Source organism: Hyaena hyaena, unplaced genomic scaffold (assembly GCF_003009895.1).
Source record: "Hyaena hyaena isolate Hyena2069 unplaced genomic scaffold, ASM300989v1 scaffold_227, whole genome shotgun sequence".
NCBI lineage: Eukaryota > Metazoa > Chordata > Mammalia > Carnivora > Hyaenidae > Hyaena > Hyaena hyaena.
Window position 1 is genome coordinate 1,186,992 of NW_024080859.1, and position 12,569 is coordinate 1,199,560.

The 12,569-nt window shown below is 52.4% G+C and overlaps 1 protein-coding gene across 1 annotated transcript in view; it reads right to left on the reverse strand.

Moving 5' to 3' along the window:
- NWD1 (NACHT and WD repeat domain containing 1) overlaps positions 1-12,569 on the reverse strand; it is a 49,296-nt gene that overhangs the window by 29,976 nt on the left and 6,751 nt on the right. The window contains exons 3-6 of the mRNA XM_039243255.1: positions 5,701-5,904; positions 4,344-4,503; positions 3,631-3,748; positions 2,813-2,971 (exon numbers count right to left, since the gene is read on the reverse strand). Coding sequence (XP_039099186.1) covers positions 2,813-2,971; positions 3,631-3,748; positions 4,344-4,503; positions 5,701-5,904 — 641 coding nt within the window. The remainder of the gene's footprint in view (positions 1-2,812; positions 2,972-3,630; positions 3,749-4,343; positions 4,504-5,700; positions 5,905-12,569) is intronic.

Consider the following 12,569-nt stretch of genomic DNA (forward strand, 5'->3'; position numbering starts at 1 on the left):
TCCCACATTTTGCAGGTGATGCAAAGCTTGTCCAAGGCCATTCACATCAACAATGTTGATGCTGTTATGTGGCAGTAACAGGACGCTTAGATGGCACCATGGGGACAGGCTCTGCATGAACTGACTTGCATACCTTTCCCCAGCAGCTGTAGGTAGGAGGGTTGAGCAGCACCCCCATTTTGCAGATGGAAAGACTGAGGACAGCAAGGCAGGGTGGGGCTTGCACGATCACAGGTAGCAAAGCCCAGATTTGAATGGACACTGTGGGGCTCAAGATCTGTGTTGTTGGCCAGGACTGGTCCAGGTGGTAGAGCTGGCAATTTGGCAGAGGATTAGTGGATGGTACCCCTACCCGCACAGAGCTCGGAGTCCAGTGGGACTCACAGGTGATGCAAAAGAAAACCGACAGAAATAGTAATTAAGAGCTAAAGGGGCGCCTGGGTGGCTTAGTCGGTTAAGCGTCCGACTTTCGCTTAGGTCATGGTCTCGCGGTTCGTGGGTTCGAGCCCCGCGTCGGGCTCTGTGCTGACTGCCAGCTCAGAGCCCGGAGCCTGTTTCAGAGTCTGTGTCTCCCTCTCTCTCTGACCCTCCCCTGCTCGCGCTGTCTCTCTCTCTCTGTCCTAGAAATAAATAAAAATATTAAAAAAAAAAAAAAGAGCTAAGGCAGGGGCACCCTGGTGGCTCAGTTGGTTGAGTGTATGACTCTTGATTTCAGCTCAGATCATGACCCCAGGGTCATGTATCGAACCCCATGTTGGGCTCTGTGCTGAGCGTGGAGTCTGCTTGGGGTTCTCTCTCTTTCTGCCCCTCCCCCCCATTAAAAAAAAAAAAGAGCGGAGGCAGATGGAAAAAGGGTGTAGGGATGGAGAATGCAGGAGCTGGGGGGTGTCCAGGCTTAGTGGTGGCTGGACAGGCTTCTCCTAGGAGGAGCATTTGGTTAAGCTCCAAGGGAGCCACAGAAGGGATATCGGGACTTAAGCACCTTTATTTATTTATTTTTTTTAATATTTTTATTTATTTCTAGGAGAGAGAGAGAGAGAGAGAGACAGCGTGAGTGGGGAGGGTCAGAGAGAGAGGGACTCACAGACTGAAACAGGCTCCAGGCTCTGAGCTGGCAGTCAGCACAGAGCCCGACGCGGGGCTCGAACCCACAAACCGCGAGATCATGACCTGAGCGAAAGTCGGACGCTTAACCGACTAAGCCACCCAGGCGCCCCTTTAAGCACCTTTATAAAACTCCTTATTAAAACCCTCAAATCAAAACCAGGTGGGGATCGTATGATAAAAAACCCTCTGACCACATCACACTCATTAGGATGACTGTTAATTCTTTTTAAAAATCAGGAAGTGACAAGTGCTGGGGAGGGCACAGAGAAATTGGAACCCTCACGCACCCCCTGCTGGTGGGAATGTAAAATGGTGCAGCTGCTGTATGGCGGTTTCTTGAAAAGATAAACATCGAATTACGATCTGATCCAACAATTGTATTTCTGGGTGTCTACTCCGAGGAGTTGAAAATCCCTGTGTTCACACCAGCATTATTCACAGCGGGCTCTAGGTAGAAACGACCCAGGTGTCCATCGGTGGGTGAATGGAGAAATGAAATGTGGTCCCTCTGCACAAGGCAATGTTATTGTGCCTTAAAAATGAAGGAGATTCTGACGCTGCTACACCATGGATGAACACCGAAGAAATTAAGCTGTGTGACAGAAGCCAGACACAGAAGGGCCAACACTGTATGAGCCCACTTATGTGAAGTCCCTACGCTACTCAGATTCATAGAGTTAGAGAGTAGATGGTGGGTGCCAGGGCCTGGGAGAAGGGAACCAGGTATGTGTGTTTAATGGGGACACAGGTTCAGTTTTGCAGGATGAACAGATCCTGGAGATGGACAGCGGTGATGGCTGCCCACCGATGGGAATGTGGTTAATGTCATTGAGCTGTGTGCTTAAAAATGGTTAAGATGGTACATTTTGTGTTATGTGTATTTTACCATAATTGAAAAAACAAAGATAAAAACGAACAAAAACACCATCCTGGGCAGAGAATCAGAGATTCTTCAAGCTCTAGGGTAGAGGGTGGGCCAAACCCAGCCCAACCGGCTCCCCCTCCCCCGGAAGAGCTGAGAATGGTTTTTGCAGATCGATATTTGCAATTGATGGGATGGCAGGAAACACTGACTTTGAACCCCAATGAGGCAAAATGTTTTCCTTCAGAGCAAAAACTGGCCCTTCTTTCTCTCTCTTTTTTTTAAATTTTTAATGTTTATTTATTTTTGAGAGAGAAACAGAGCATGAGTGGAGGAGAGGCAGAGAGAGGGAGACCCAGAATCCAAAGCAGGCTCTAGGCTGTGAGCTGTCAGCACAGAGCCCAACTTGGGACTCGAATCCACAAATACACGAACCATGAGATCATGACCTGAGCCGAAGTCAGACGCTTAACCGACTGAGTCACCCAGGAGCCCCCACCCCTTCTTACGCCAGTAGACTTGAGTTACAAAAAGTCACGTTCAACTACTATCATGCTATTTCAGATGTTATCAATCAAACAATTATGGGAATGTGTTTCCTCTCTAATTATATTAATATTGACATAATTTCACCGATTTTTGCCTGACAGTTTTCCTACCTGGCCCTTTCTAGAAAATGCTTCACTCCAAAGCTCTTCCAGGTTCAATTCAAAAATTCTAGAAAGCCCATAGGCGTAGACAGGAAAGGTGTGCCAGCTAATGAAAACCCAGCTGGGGTCTTGGTGGGGAGAATGAGCTTCTAGGAGTCAGCGCTGAGCGGAGCCCCCGGCCATGCCGACTCACCCATGCCTCGGAGCTCCACGGCTGGGCGGCACAGCTGGAGGGCTTCCCGGACCAGGCCGACCTCCGGACAGTCCAGGTAAGGGGCATACAGGTCAAAGTCGTCCAGCAGGCTGTCGAGGCCTCCAGCGATGGCGCGGCAGGAGATCCAGTTCATGCTGCCTGTAGGGGGGTGGGGAAGGGGGTATTGTAGGGCACACGTGTCCTTCTGGTTCATGCTGGGAGCTGCCTCTCCCCTCTCCATTTCTCTAGGGGTTCGCGGCCTCAGCACTGCTGGGGTCTGGGGCCGGTTCGTTCTCTGAGGTGGGGCCGTACCTTGTGGGGGGGCCTGGCCCCCACCCACCAGATGCCACAGCACCTCCGCAGTGATAATCACCAGAAACGTGAGCATTGCCAACAGTCTCCTGGGTACAGAATCACCCCTGGTCGAGACTCACGGGGATGAACAGATGGACAGAGAGACAAATAGGAAGATGGACAGGAAGAGAGGTGATAGGGGATAGAGAGGACAGACAGACAGACAGACAGGGTCTCATCCCCAGACCACATTTCTCACCTCTGCACTATCAGCTAGCACTAGATGCCAGTAGCACTCCCTTCCCCGAGCTGTGACAACCAAAATGTCCCCAGATATTGCCATGTGTCCCCTGCTGCTGGTGTGTGTGTGGGGGGCACAGGATGGCCCCTGGTGAGAACCACTATCTTAAGAGGAATCAAGGATTCTGACGTTTGCCCTTCACCCTTCCCAAGCCTCTCGAGGAGGGAGCCCTGTGGAGGGTTGGGACCCGCTCAGGCTCCTCCAAAATGGGTGCGACCCTTACCCAGAACCTCCTGCTTCAGCTCCTCAAGGCGGCCTGAGTGGACCAGGTGATGAGGCAACTCCTTCAGCTTCCGCAGATTTGCGACGGTGTCTGAGAACCACAGAGGCTGAGGGGCCACCTGCGGGGGGCGGGGAGGGGGGTGCGGGGGGGACGCGACAATCAGGCTGCTGAGACACAAGCTCGTTCATCCGCTCCACAAACACGGGTGCCCCTGGAGGGGACTGGGACACAATTCCAGACAGAGATGTCTCACACCCACCACAGGCAGGGCCAGGGCAGAGGGAGGAACTTGGGGCTCAGGGAATCCAAGGGGCATTGGAGCTGGGCCTCGGAGGTTAAGTAGGAGTCTGTGGTGAACCATATCAGAAAACAACGGTATTTCAGGGCCAGGCAATGGCATGTGCAAAGGCCCAAAGGCAGGAGACCTCAGGAGTTCAGGGCCATTCTCACATACTCCTGAATATTGTGATTCTTCCCTCCCCCCTCTGGAATGTTGGGGATGGGGGGTCATATTCCTCTTCTGCTGCTCCCCACCCCCCAAATCATGCTCAGAGGCTGAGGGGACATCCCACCTTCTCTGGGAAGGGAAAGGAAGAAGGTCAGGATGGCATTCTGGGTGGAAAAGAAGGAAGGAGCCGGGTGGTCCCCACCAGGCTGCCTTGACCTTGCCTGCGCGGCAGGCCGAGAGCCGGGATCCCAGACCGACAGCTCACCATGCGGTCCAGGTTCAGGGGCTTCCCCACGAGCGGCAGGGTGATGAGCTTCTTGGTGCCCTGACTCCAGGCCCCTGAGAAGAAGTCAGCCAAGACCCCGTGCATCCTGGCCCTCTCAGCGCCGGACAGGTAACGCTCTTGGACCACCTCGGCCAGCTGCCTGTGGAGAGGGGACACGGGCTCGTGGGCCTGGGGCCTGGGTGAGCTCGGAGGGCGCCACCGGCCTTCCAGGGGCTGTTCCCATATGCAGGCCCCTCCCTGGCCCCCCGCTGATGCGCGCTGGCTCTGCTGACCGCCTGCCCCGTCGGTGGCCATTTGTCTATAAATTGGCCTATCTTTCTTCTTTCCCAGTTAATATACTCACTTGAAAAAGGCACATTTGGATCCCTTCATAAGTGAAACACAAAATAAGGTCCTGTTTGACCCAGCAACTTCACTCCCAGGTATAGACCAAAAGAATTTAAAAATAGGTGTTCAGGGGCGCCTGGGTGGCTCAGTCGGGTAAGTGTCAGACTCTTGATCTCAGCTCCGGTCTTGATCTCAGGGTCATGAGTTCAAGCCCTGAGCTGGGCTCCACGCTTCAGGGGGCATATTCCTCATCTACTGTTCCCTGTCCCCCAAATGATGCTGAGGGGACACCCTGCCTTCTGTGGGGGAGGGAAAGGAAGGAGACAACATCCCACATGTTGTCTGATCCCGTGTATATGAAACGTCCAGATCAGGCAAATCCATACAGACAGAAAGCGGATTAGCGGGTCCCCTGGAGCTGGGGGGGGGGGGGGGGGGGGGCAGTGACTGCTGATGGGGGCAAGGTGTCCTTTTCGGGGGGATAGAATTGTTCTAGAACTATTTAGAGAGGCTGGTGACACAACATTGTGGATGTGTTACATGTTACTGAATTTGTATGTTTTAACACGATGCATTTTATGTTATGAGAATTTATCTTCAGTTTCAAAAACAAGTTAGTTGTGTCCGAGTCGGTGATGTGGAAACCCTTGAATGCCACGCTGGTTCGCTGGGGAAAGGGATAGAAGGATCTGGAGGGGCGCCTGGGTGGCTCAGTCGGCTAAGCAGCCAACTTCAGCTCAGGTCATGATCTCACGGTTTGTGAGTTCGAGCCCCACGTGGGGCTCTGTGCTGACAGCTCAGAGCCTGGAGCCTGCTTCAGATTCTGTGTCTCCCTCTCTCTCTGCGCCTCCCCTGCTCACACTCTGAGTCTCTCTCTCTGTGTATCAAAAATTAAATATTAAAAAAATTTAAAAAATAAAGAGAAGAAGGATCTGGAACAAGGAAGAGGCTGATGAGTGAGTCCTGGCCCTCGGGCACCCAGACAGCAATACCGCCACGCGGGACCCACCTGTGGGCCACGGCCAGGAGCGTGAAGCCGTCCACGGGCCGCCGGGCCAAGCAGTGGCCCAGATCCCGACGAAGCCGTACCCAGAGCAGCGGTGGGAAACGCAGGAGCTCCTTGCTGGGCGGGGTCCAGTCCTGATAGACGGCCTGCAGGACCTCGTCATCCAGGGACAGGACATCCTTCAGCTCTGCCTCTGAGAGCCCGTGCCTGCAGGGAGGAGGGACAGGCCCAGAACACTCTGTTTCCTGCAGCTGGAGGACACAGGAGCCCAGAGAGGGACAGGCGTGGCCAACAAGGTGCACAGCACCCAGCCTGTCACCCAAGGGGCCACTCTGAGGGACGACATTTGGACGGTGCCCAGCAGGCGCTGGTGCCCGGTTACAGCCGTGCCCGTCGCGTAAGACCTTCCGGATCTTTCCTTCTGCACGCACACACCTACAGAGCCGCGGGCCAGCCTCTCCCCAGCCTCAGATGAGGGAGACAGGAGGTAATTTAGAAAAACAACGCAGAAACCATCTGTGCCCATGCCGGCCTCGCTGACGTCTCCTGGCCTGGGAAAGGGCAGAGCGAGAGAAAGGAGGCGGCCCTAAAGGGGGTGGGTGATGAAGTTTTTGTGCTGCGCTCTAGGGACTTCCCGATACCTGAGGGCATCAGGCTGGGCAAGCTGCAGATTTGCCTGCACATTTCGTCCAACAGGACAGCACTCAGGGTTCCCGTTAGAGCAAGGGAAAGAGGCAGGCTGGCTTCCGTGTGCACCTTGTGGGGTGCACACACCTCGTGTGCGCGCACTTTTGTGTGTGTGTGTGTGTGTGTGTGTGCACGTGTAGTTCTCTGATGTGGATTGAAGTCTCCCTCTCTCTCTTTTTTTTAAATTTTTAATGTTTAGTCTTATTTTTGAGAGAGAGAGAGATGGACAGAGGTGAGTGGGGGAGGGACAGAGAGAGAGAGAGAGAGAGAGAGAGAGAGAGACAGAATCTGAAGCAGGCTCCAGGCTCTGAGCTGTCGGCACAGAGCCCGATGTGGGGCTCGAACTCACAAACTGTGAGACCATGACCTGAGCCCAAGTCGGACGCTTAACCGACTAAGCCCCCCAGGCGCCCTGAAGCCTTCCTTTGGATCAGAACACCTACCACATTCTTCACACGTATAGACACCTGCTCACTAGCGCTCTCTAGTGTACAACAAGTGTGGGTCCCTGGGCTCTCTCCTGCGAGAACAATCAACTTTGCCGATCGCAGCTGGAATATCACTGGGGCCTGACTCCACACCTTCCCCAACGGGTAAGCCACGCCACCCTGTCAACCTGCTTTCCTCTTGACAGTTTTCTCCAAACCAGAATTCCCGGGAGCCACATTCCGGGGGTTGGGGGGTCCATTTGATAGCACCCCTCCTGGTCTCCTCCTCGAAGCCCCCCTCCTTCAGGATGGAAGCTTCTTTCCCCATCTCTGACACACCCTCAGTGCAAATCAAGCTTGGGTCCCCTCCTTTCCGGCTCCAGTTCAATGGCTCTTCCCACCCAATCGAGATGGAACAAGGTGGCAGCCTACTCTAAGGAAGCCGCAGCCCCACGTTCCTGGGCATCGTGTCCCTGAGCAGGGCCCTCTGGGGAGGGACCAGGCCAGGCCATTCATTCTCAGAGAAGCAGACAGCAGGTCCTGGACGCTCAATGTCTCGTCACTTAACCGTCGGCGGTTTCGTTCAACCGTTAATCACGAGTATCATTCGTACGAGCTGCCATATTGACTCTTGGAGGACTAAGAGCTAGACACCCGTGAAGCCTATCTTGTCATTCCCAGAACCAGGTGGGGGATAACAGGAGAAGAGCACAAAGAGGTTGGGTAACACTGATCGCCAGAGAGAAGATAACCCAATCCACGTCACACAGGAAAGAGCAATGAGGTGGGGTCCGGAGAGAGAGACATGGCTCTTGGAGCAGGTGGGTCCCTCTGAGAAGGTCCGACCGGAGCCAAGGGGGGAAGGGAAGGGACTGGAGTGAGATCTGGGGCCAGGGTGCTCCGGGCGGGGGGCGGAGGGGTGGAAGGCAGCCAGATCCAGCAGGCCTTGGCAAGGACTTTGGATACTTTTCTCAAAGCAAGGGGAAGTCCCTGGAAGGGTTAATCAGGGCAGGACACGGAATCAGATTTATGATTTTAGAATCTCACTCCAGACAGGCGTCCAAACCATGACTTGTACATGCTTGTCCAGAGAAGCATTGTTTACGAGAGTCAGAGGGGGAAAATAGTCCAAATATCCATGAGCGGATGAGTGGATAAACCAAATGTGGCTGCTATGGACTGAGGATGTGCGTCGAGCCCAGATCCATACGTTGAGGTTCTAATCCCCTGGGTGACGGTACTAGGAAGTAGGGAAGTGATTAGGTCATGAAGTGGAACCCCACGAAGGGATTAGTACTCCAGAGAACTCCCTCATCCCTTCTGTCACGTGAGGACACAGCAAGAAGCTGGTCGTTTATGGACCAGGGACAGAGCTCTCAGCAGACACTGTATCTGCTGGCACCTTAACCTTGGACGCCCCAGCCTCCAGAACTGTGAGGCACAAATCATTTAGAAGCCCCCCACTCTATGGGCGCCTGGGGGGCTCATTCAGTTGGGTGTTCAACTCTTGATTTTTTTGGTTTTTGGCTCAGGTTGTGATTTATTTAAAAATTTTTAAAATGTTTTATTTATTTCTGGGAGAGAAAGACAGAGAGAGACAGAGAGAGACAGTGTGAGCAGAGGAGGGTCAGAGAGAGTGGGAGACACAGAATCTGAAACAGGCTCCAGGCTCTGAGCTAGCTGTCAGCACAGAGCCCAGCACCAGGCTTGAACCAACGAAGCTTGAGATCATGACCTGAGCCAAAACCAACGAAATCAGGAGTCGGATTCTTAACTGACTGAGCTACTCAGGTGCTCTGAGGGGATTTTATATATATCCCCATATATATATATATATATACACATATATATATATGTATGTACATATATAGAAAGAGAGAGATGATATGATAGATTATAGATAGACATAGATAGATAGATAGATAGATAGAGATAGATAGATAGATAGATAGATAGATAGGTAGACAGACAGATGGAAGCTTGGGTGGCTCAGTTGGTTGAGCGTCTGACTTGATCTCAGCTCAGGCCGTGATCTTATGGTCGTGGGATCAAGTCCCACGTGGGGCTCTGCACTGATGGTGTGGAGCCTGCTCGGGATTCTCTCTCTCCCCCTCTCCTGCTCTCTCTCTTTGTCTCAAAAATAAATAAATAAACATTAGAAAAAAGATAGACAGACAGACGGAACAGACAGCAGACAGGGCCTCTCTCAGGCTACGGCTTCTCACCCTGGAACTGCCGACATGGGAACTCTGTCACCATCTGCGGTGGGGACCGTCCTGGGCACTGTGGGGCGCTGAGTGGCATCCCTGGTCTCCACCCATTCAATGCCAGCAGCGCCCCCCCACCCTAAGTTATGACAACCAAAAGTGTCCCTGGACATGGCAGGTGTGGTCCCCCTGGTCTGGAAGGACTCAGTTCTGCTCACAGAGCCAGGCAATCAACCACCGCAGCCGCTGATGTGTTTTCATGCAATGAGAGGCACCGAATCAGGGCCCCTGCAGGCGCCCTCCATAAACCTCCTGCCCGCCAGCCCCTGGGGGGGCAGCTCCTACACCCGGCGAGGCCCTAGGCTTTGCTAATTGGACCAGACGTGGGGCCAAGCCGGCCAATCATCTCTGTCTCCCCGGATTTTGGAATCAGGACTCTAGAAGGAGCCAGTGTGATGGTGCCAGTTCTCTGAAATAGGGGCTAATGACCCCAGTGGAAGCTTGAGACGAATGGAAGTTCCCAGGGTTGGGGGGAGGGGGACAAAGGAAGAGTCCAGAACAGAAGCCAATGGGTAGAGAGGACTCAGAGGTCTGTTCTGTTTCTCAAGGCTTTCTGGTTCCCATGACAACCCACCTCCTCCGTGTAGACTGCTGCATCAGGTTGGCCTGATGGCCCAACACTTATTTCTGGAACATTCCCCAGTCTGTCTTTGTACTTTTATAGAAGCAGCCAAGCCTCCACTTTGCGGGGAGGGGGGAGGCGAGAGCACCGGTCGCAAAATCTGGGGTATGACATGAAATCTGGGGTTTGCCCCGCTGGAGTTAGAAACTGGGTGGCCCTGGGTTCCCCAAGCTCTTCCCGTGGCCTTGGCATAAAGCCCTGTTTCTTACACACTAGATTCTGTGCCTGGCAAACAAACAAACAGACCCTCACCGGTCGGATCACTGCCATCTTGGCTGATCTGGGGCAAAGGGCAAAGGTCTAGAAGAAAAATTGCCCAGGAAACTGAAGAGGGGAGGCCACCTTGTCCAGCGTTACTGACGGTGGGCTCGAGTGTTTCTAAGAGCCGTTCGGGTCAACACAAAGCTTTCTGCTGTGTGTCTGCCAACTGGCCTCCACTCCACCCTCCAGGGGGCCGGACTCTGGCCTCTGGGTGTGTGTGACGGACACACTCCTCTCTCCTGCTCCTGACCGTGACATGACCGTGTGCAGCCCCAAGGCTTTCCGCCTCTCAATAATCTGTCCTTCCAACTCTATAAAGACACCGGCTTGGATTTTCCTCTTTGCTTTCTTGCGGATTCTCACACCACAAGCTTGGGATTAAGGGGTGATGCATTCTGGTGGTCAATCCTTCAGAGCATTTGGCTTTAGAAAGGTTTTTCTGAGATCTCCCCATATATTGCTTGTTAAATACTGAGAGGAGCTTGCAAATTTATGACGGGAAAAATAATTCATGCCCAAGAAGGGCTGAACACAGCTCAGGTTGAACCTGAGTGCAACCACGAGGAAACATCAGACCCAGCCAGGTGGGGGGACCTTCTACAAACTGCCTCAGCTCAGGTGTGGTCCCTGGACCAGCGGCATTGGCATCACCAGGGAGAAACACGGGATTCCGGGGCCCACACTACACCTGCCGAATCAAATTCTTTCTAGGAAAACAGGAAGCGAGGTGTGCATCCCCCATTGAGGGCTGAGGAGCGCTGATCTACAAAACAACGGACCTGGACTCTTCGAAAGGACACAGACAGATGGTGGAATGTTCCAAACTAAAGGAAGCCAGAGAATTTAGACGACTAAGTGCAACATGTGATCCTGGTTTGGATCCTGGATTGGGGACAAAGTGGGAGTGGGATGGGGAGGCAGCCATAGAGGACATTTTTGAGACACTTGGCAAATTTTCATTATAAACCATGTACTAAATAATATAAATGCATCTGTGATGTACTTCCTGAATTTTGGAATTGTCCTGTGGTGATGTGGGGTTCTGATGGTCCTTGTTCTTAAGAAATATGTGAAGTGTTTAAAGGCAAAGAGGAGGGGCGCCTAGGTGGCTCCATCAGTTGGGCGTCCGACTTTGGCTCAGGTCATGATCTCACACACAGTTCGTGGGTTCAAGCCCCACGTCGGGCTCTGTGCTGACAACTCAGAGCCTGGATCCTGCTTTGGATTCTGTGTCTCCCTCTCTCTGTCCCTCCTCCACTTGTGCTCTGCCTCTCCCTGTCTCTCAAAAATAAATAAATGTAAAAAATAGAAATAAATAAATAAATAAAGGTAAAGAGGAATCATGTCTGTAATGAACTGTCAAATGATTCAGGGAAAAACTGTGTGTGTGTGTGTGTGTATATGTGTGTGTGTGTGTGTGAAGATAGAGATACAGAGATACAGAGATAGATACAGAGATACATGATAGATACAGAGATAGATAGATAGATAGATAGATAGATAGATAGATAGCAAGCTAGAGGGAGCTATGATGGCAAATCTGTGAGTCTGGGGGAAAGGCATACAGCAGTAGCTCTCACCTAGGGTCTATTCTGCCTGCAGAGGACTCTTGGCAATATTCTGAGACATTTTTGGTTGTCACAGCTGAGGGGGGTGTACTACTAGTATCCAAGGTCAAGGCCAGGAATGCTGGTCTGCTTCCTATGGTGTATAAGACAGCCCCCACATGCCGATGATGCAGCCCCCAATATCATTAGTGCCAAGACTGAGAAACCCTGATGTGTGGGCATTTCCCCACTATTTTCATACTATAGGGAATTCCTCCCCTAGTCCATAATTTCCAAGTATTTCAAAGTAAAAACTATGCAAAAGAAATTCCATAGGCAGATCCACAGAGACAGGGAACAGGTGGGGCTGCCAGGGTTGGGGGTGCGGAGAGACGGCTAACGGGGATGGGGTTTCCCTTCAGGGTGATGGAATGTTCTGGAGACAGATAGCACTTGCCCAACACTATGAATGTCTTAAATGCCACTGAACTGTACCCTTTAAAAGAGTGAACTTCAGGGTCCCCCAGGTCGCTCACTCGGTTGAGCGTCTGACTCTTGGTGTCAGCTCAGGTCATGATCTCACAGTTCGTGAGCTCGAGCCCCACGTTGGGCTCTGTGCTGACGGTGCAGAGCCTGCTTGGGATGTTTCTCTCCCTCTTTCTCTCTGCCTCTCCTTCCTCGCTCACGTGTACGCATGTGTGCTCTCTCTCTCTCTCTCTCTCAAAATAAATAAATAAACTTAAAAAAAAAAACAACCCAGAGAACATTTTAATACATGAACTGCACTGGGTTGAAGTGTCCCCAGAGTTCATGACCACCTGGAGCCTGTGAATGTGACCTTATCCGAAAACGGTCTTTAGGGACGTGACGAACACACGATGCGGTCACGCTAGATCAGAGTGGGCCCTGCGCCCATGAGCAGTGGATAGAGAAAGAAAGTTGGATAGAAAGATCCACAGGGAGGAGATCACAAGGAGGCAGAGGCAGAGGCTGGCGTGAGGGCATCTCCGGCCATGGGTTGCTGGCAATACCAGGAGCTAAAAGAATAGCCCAGAACGGA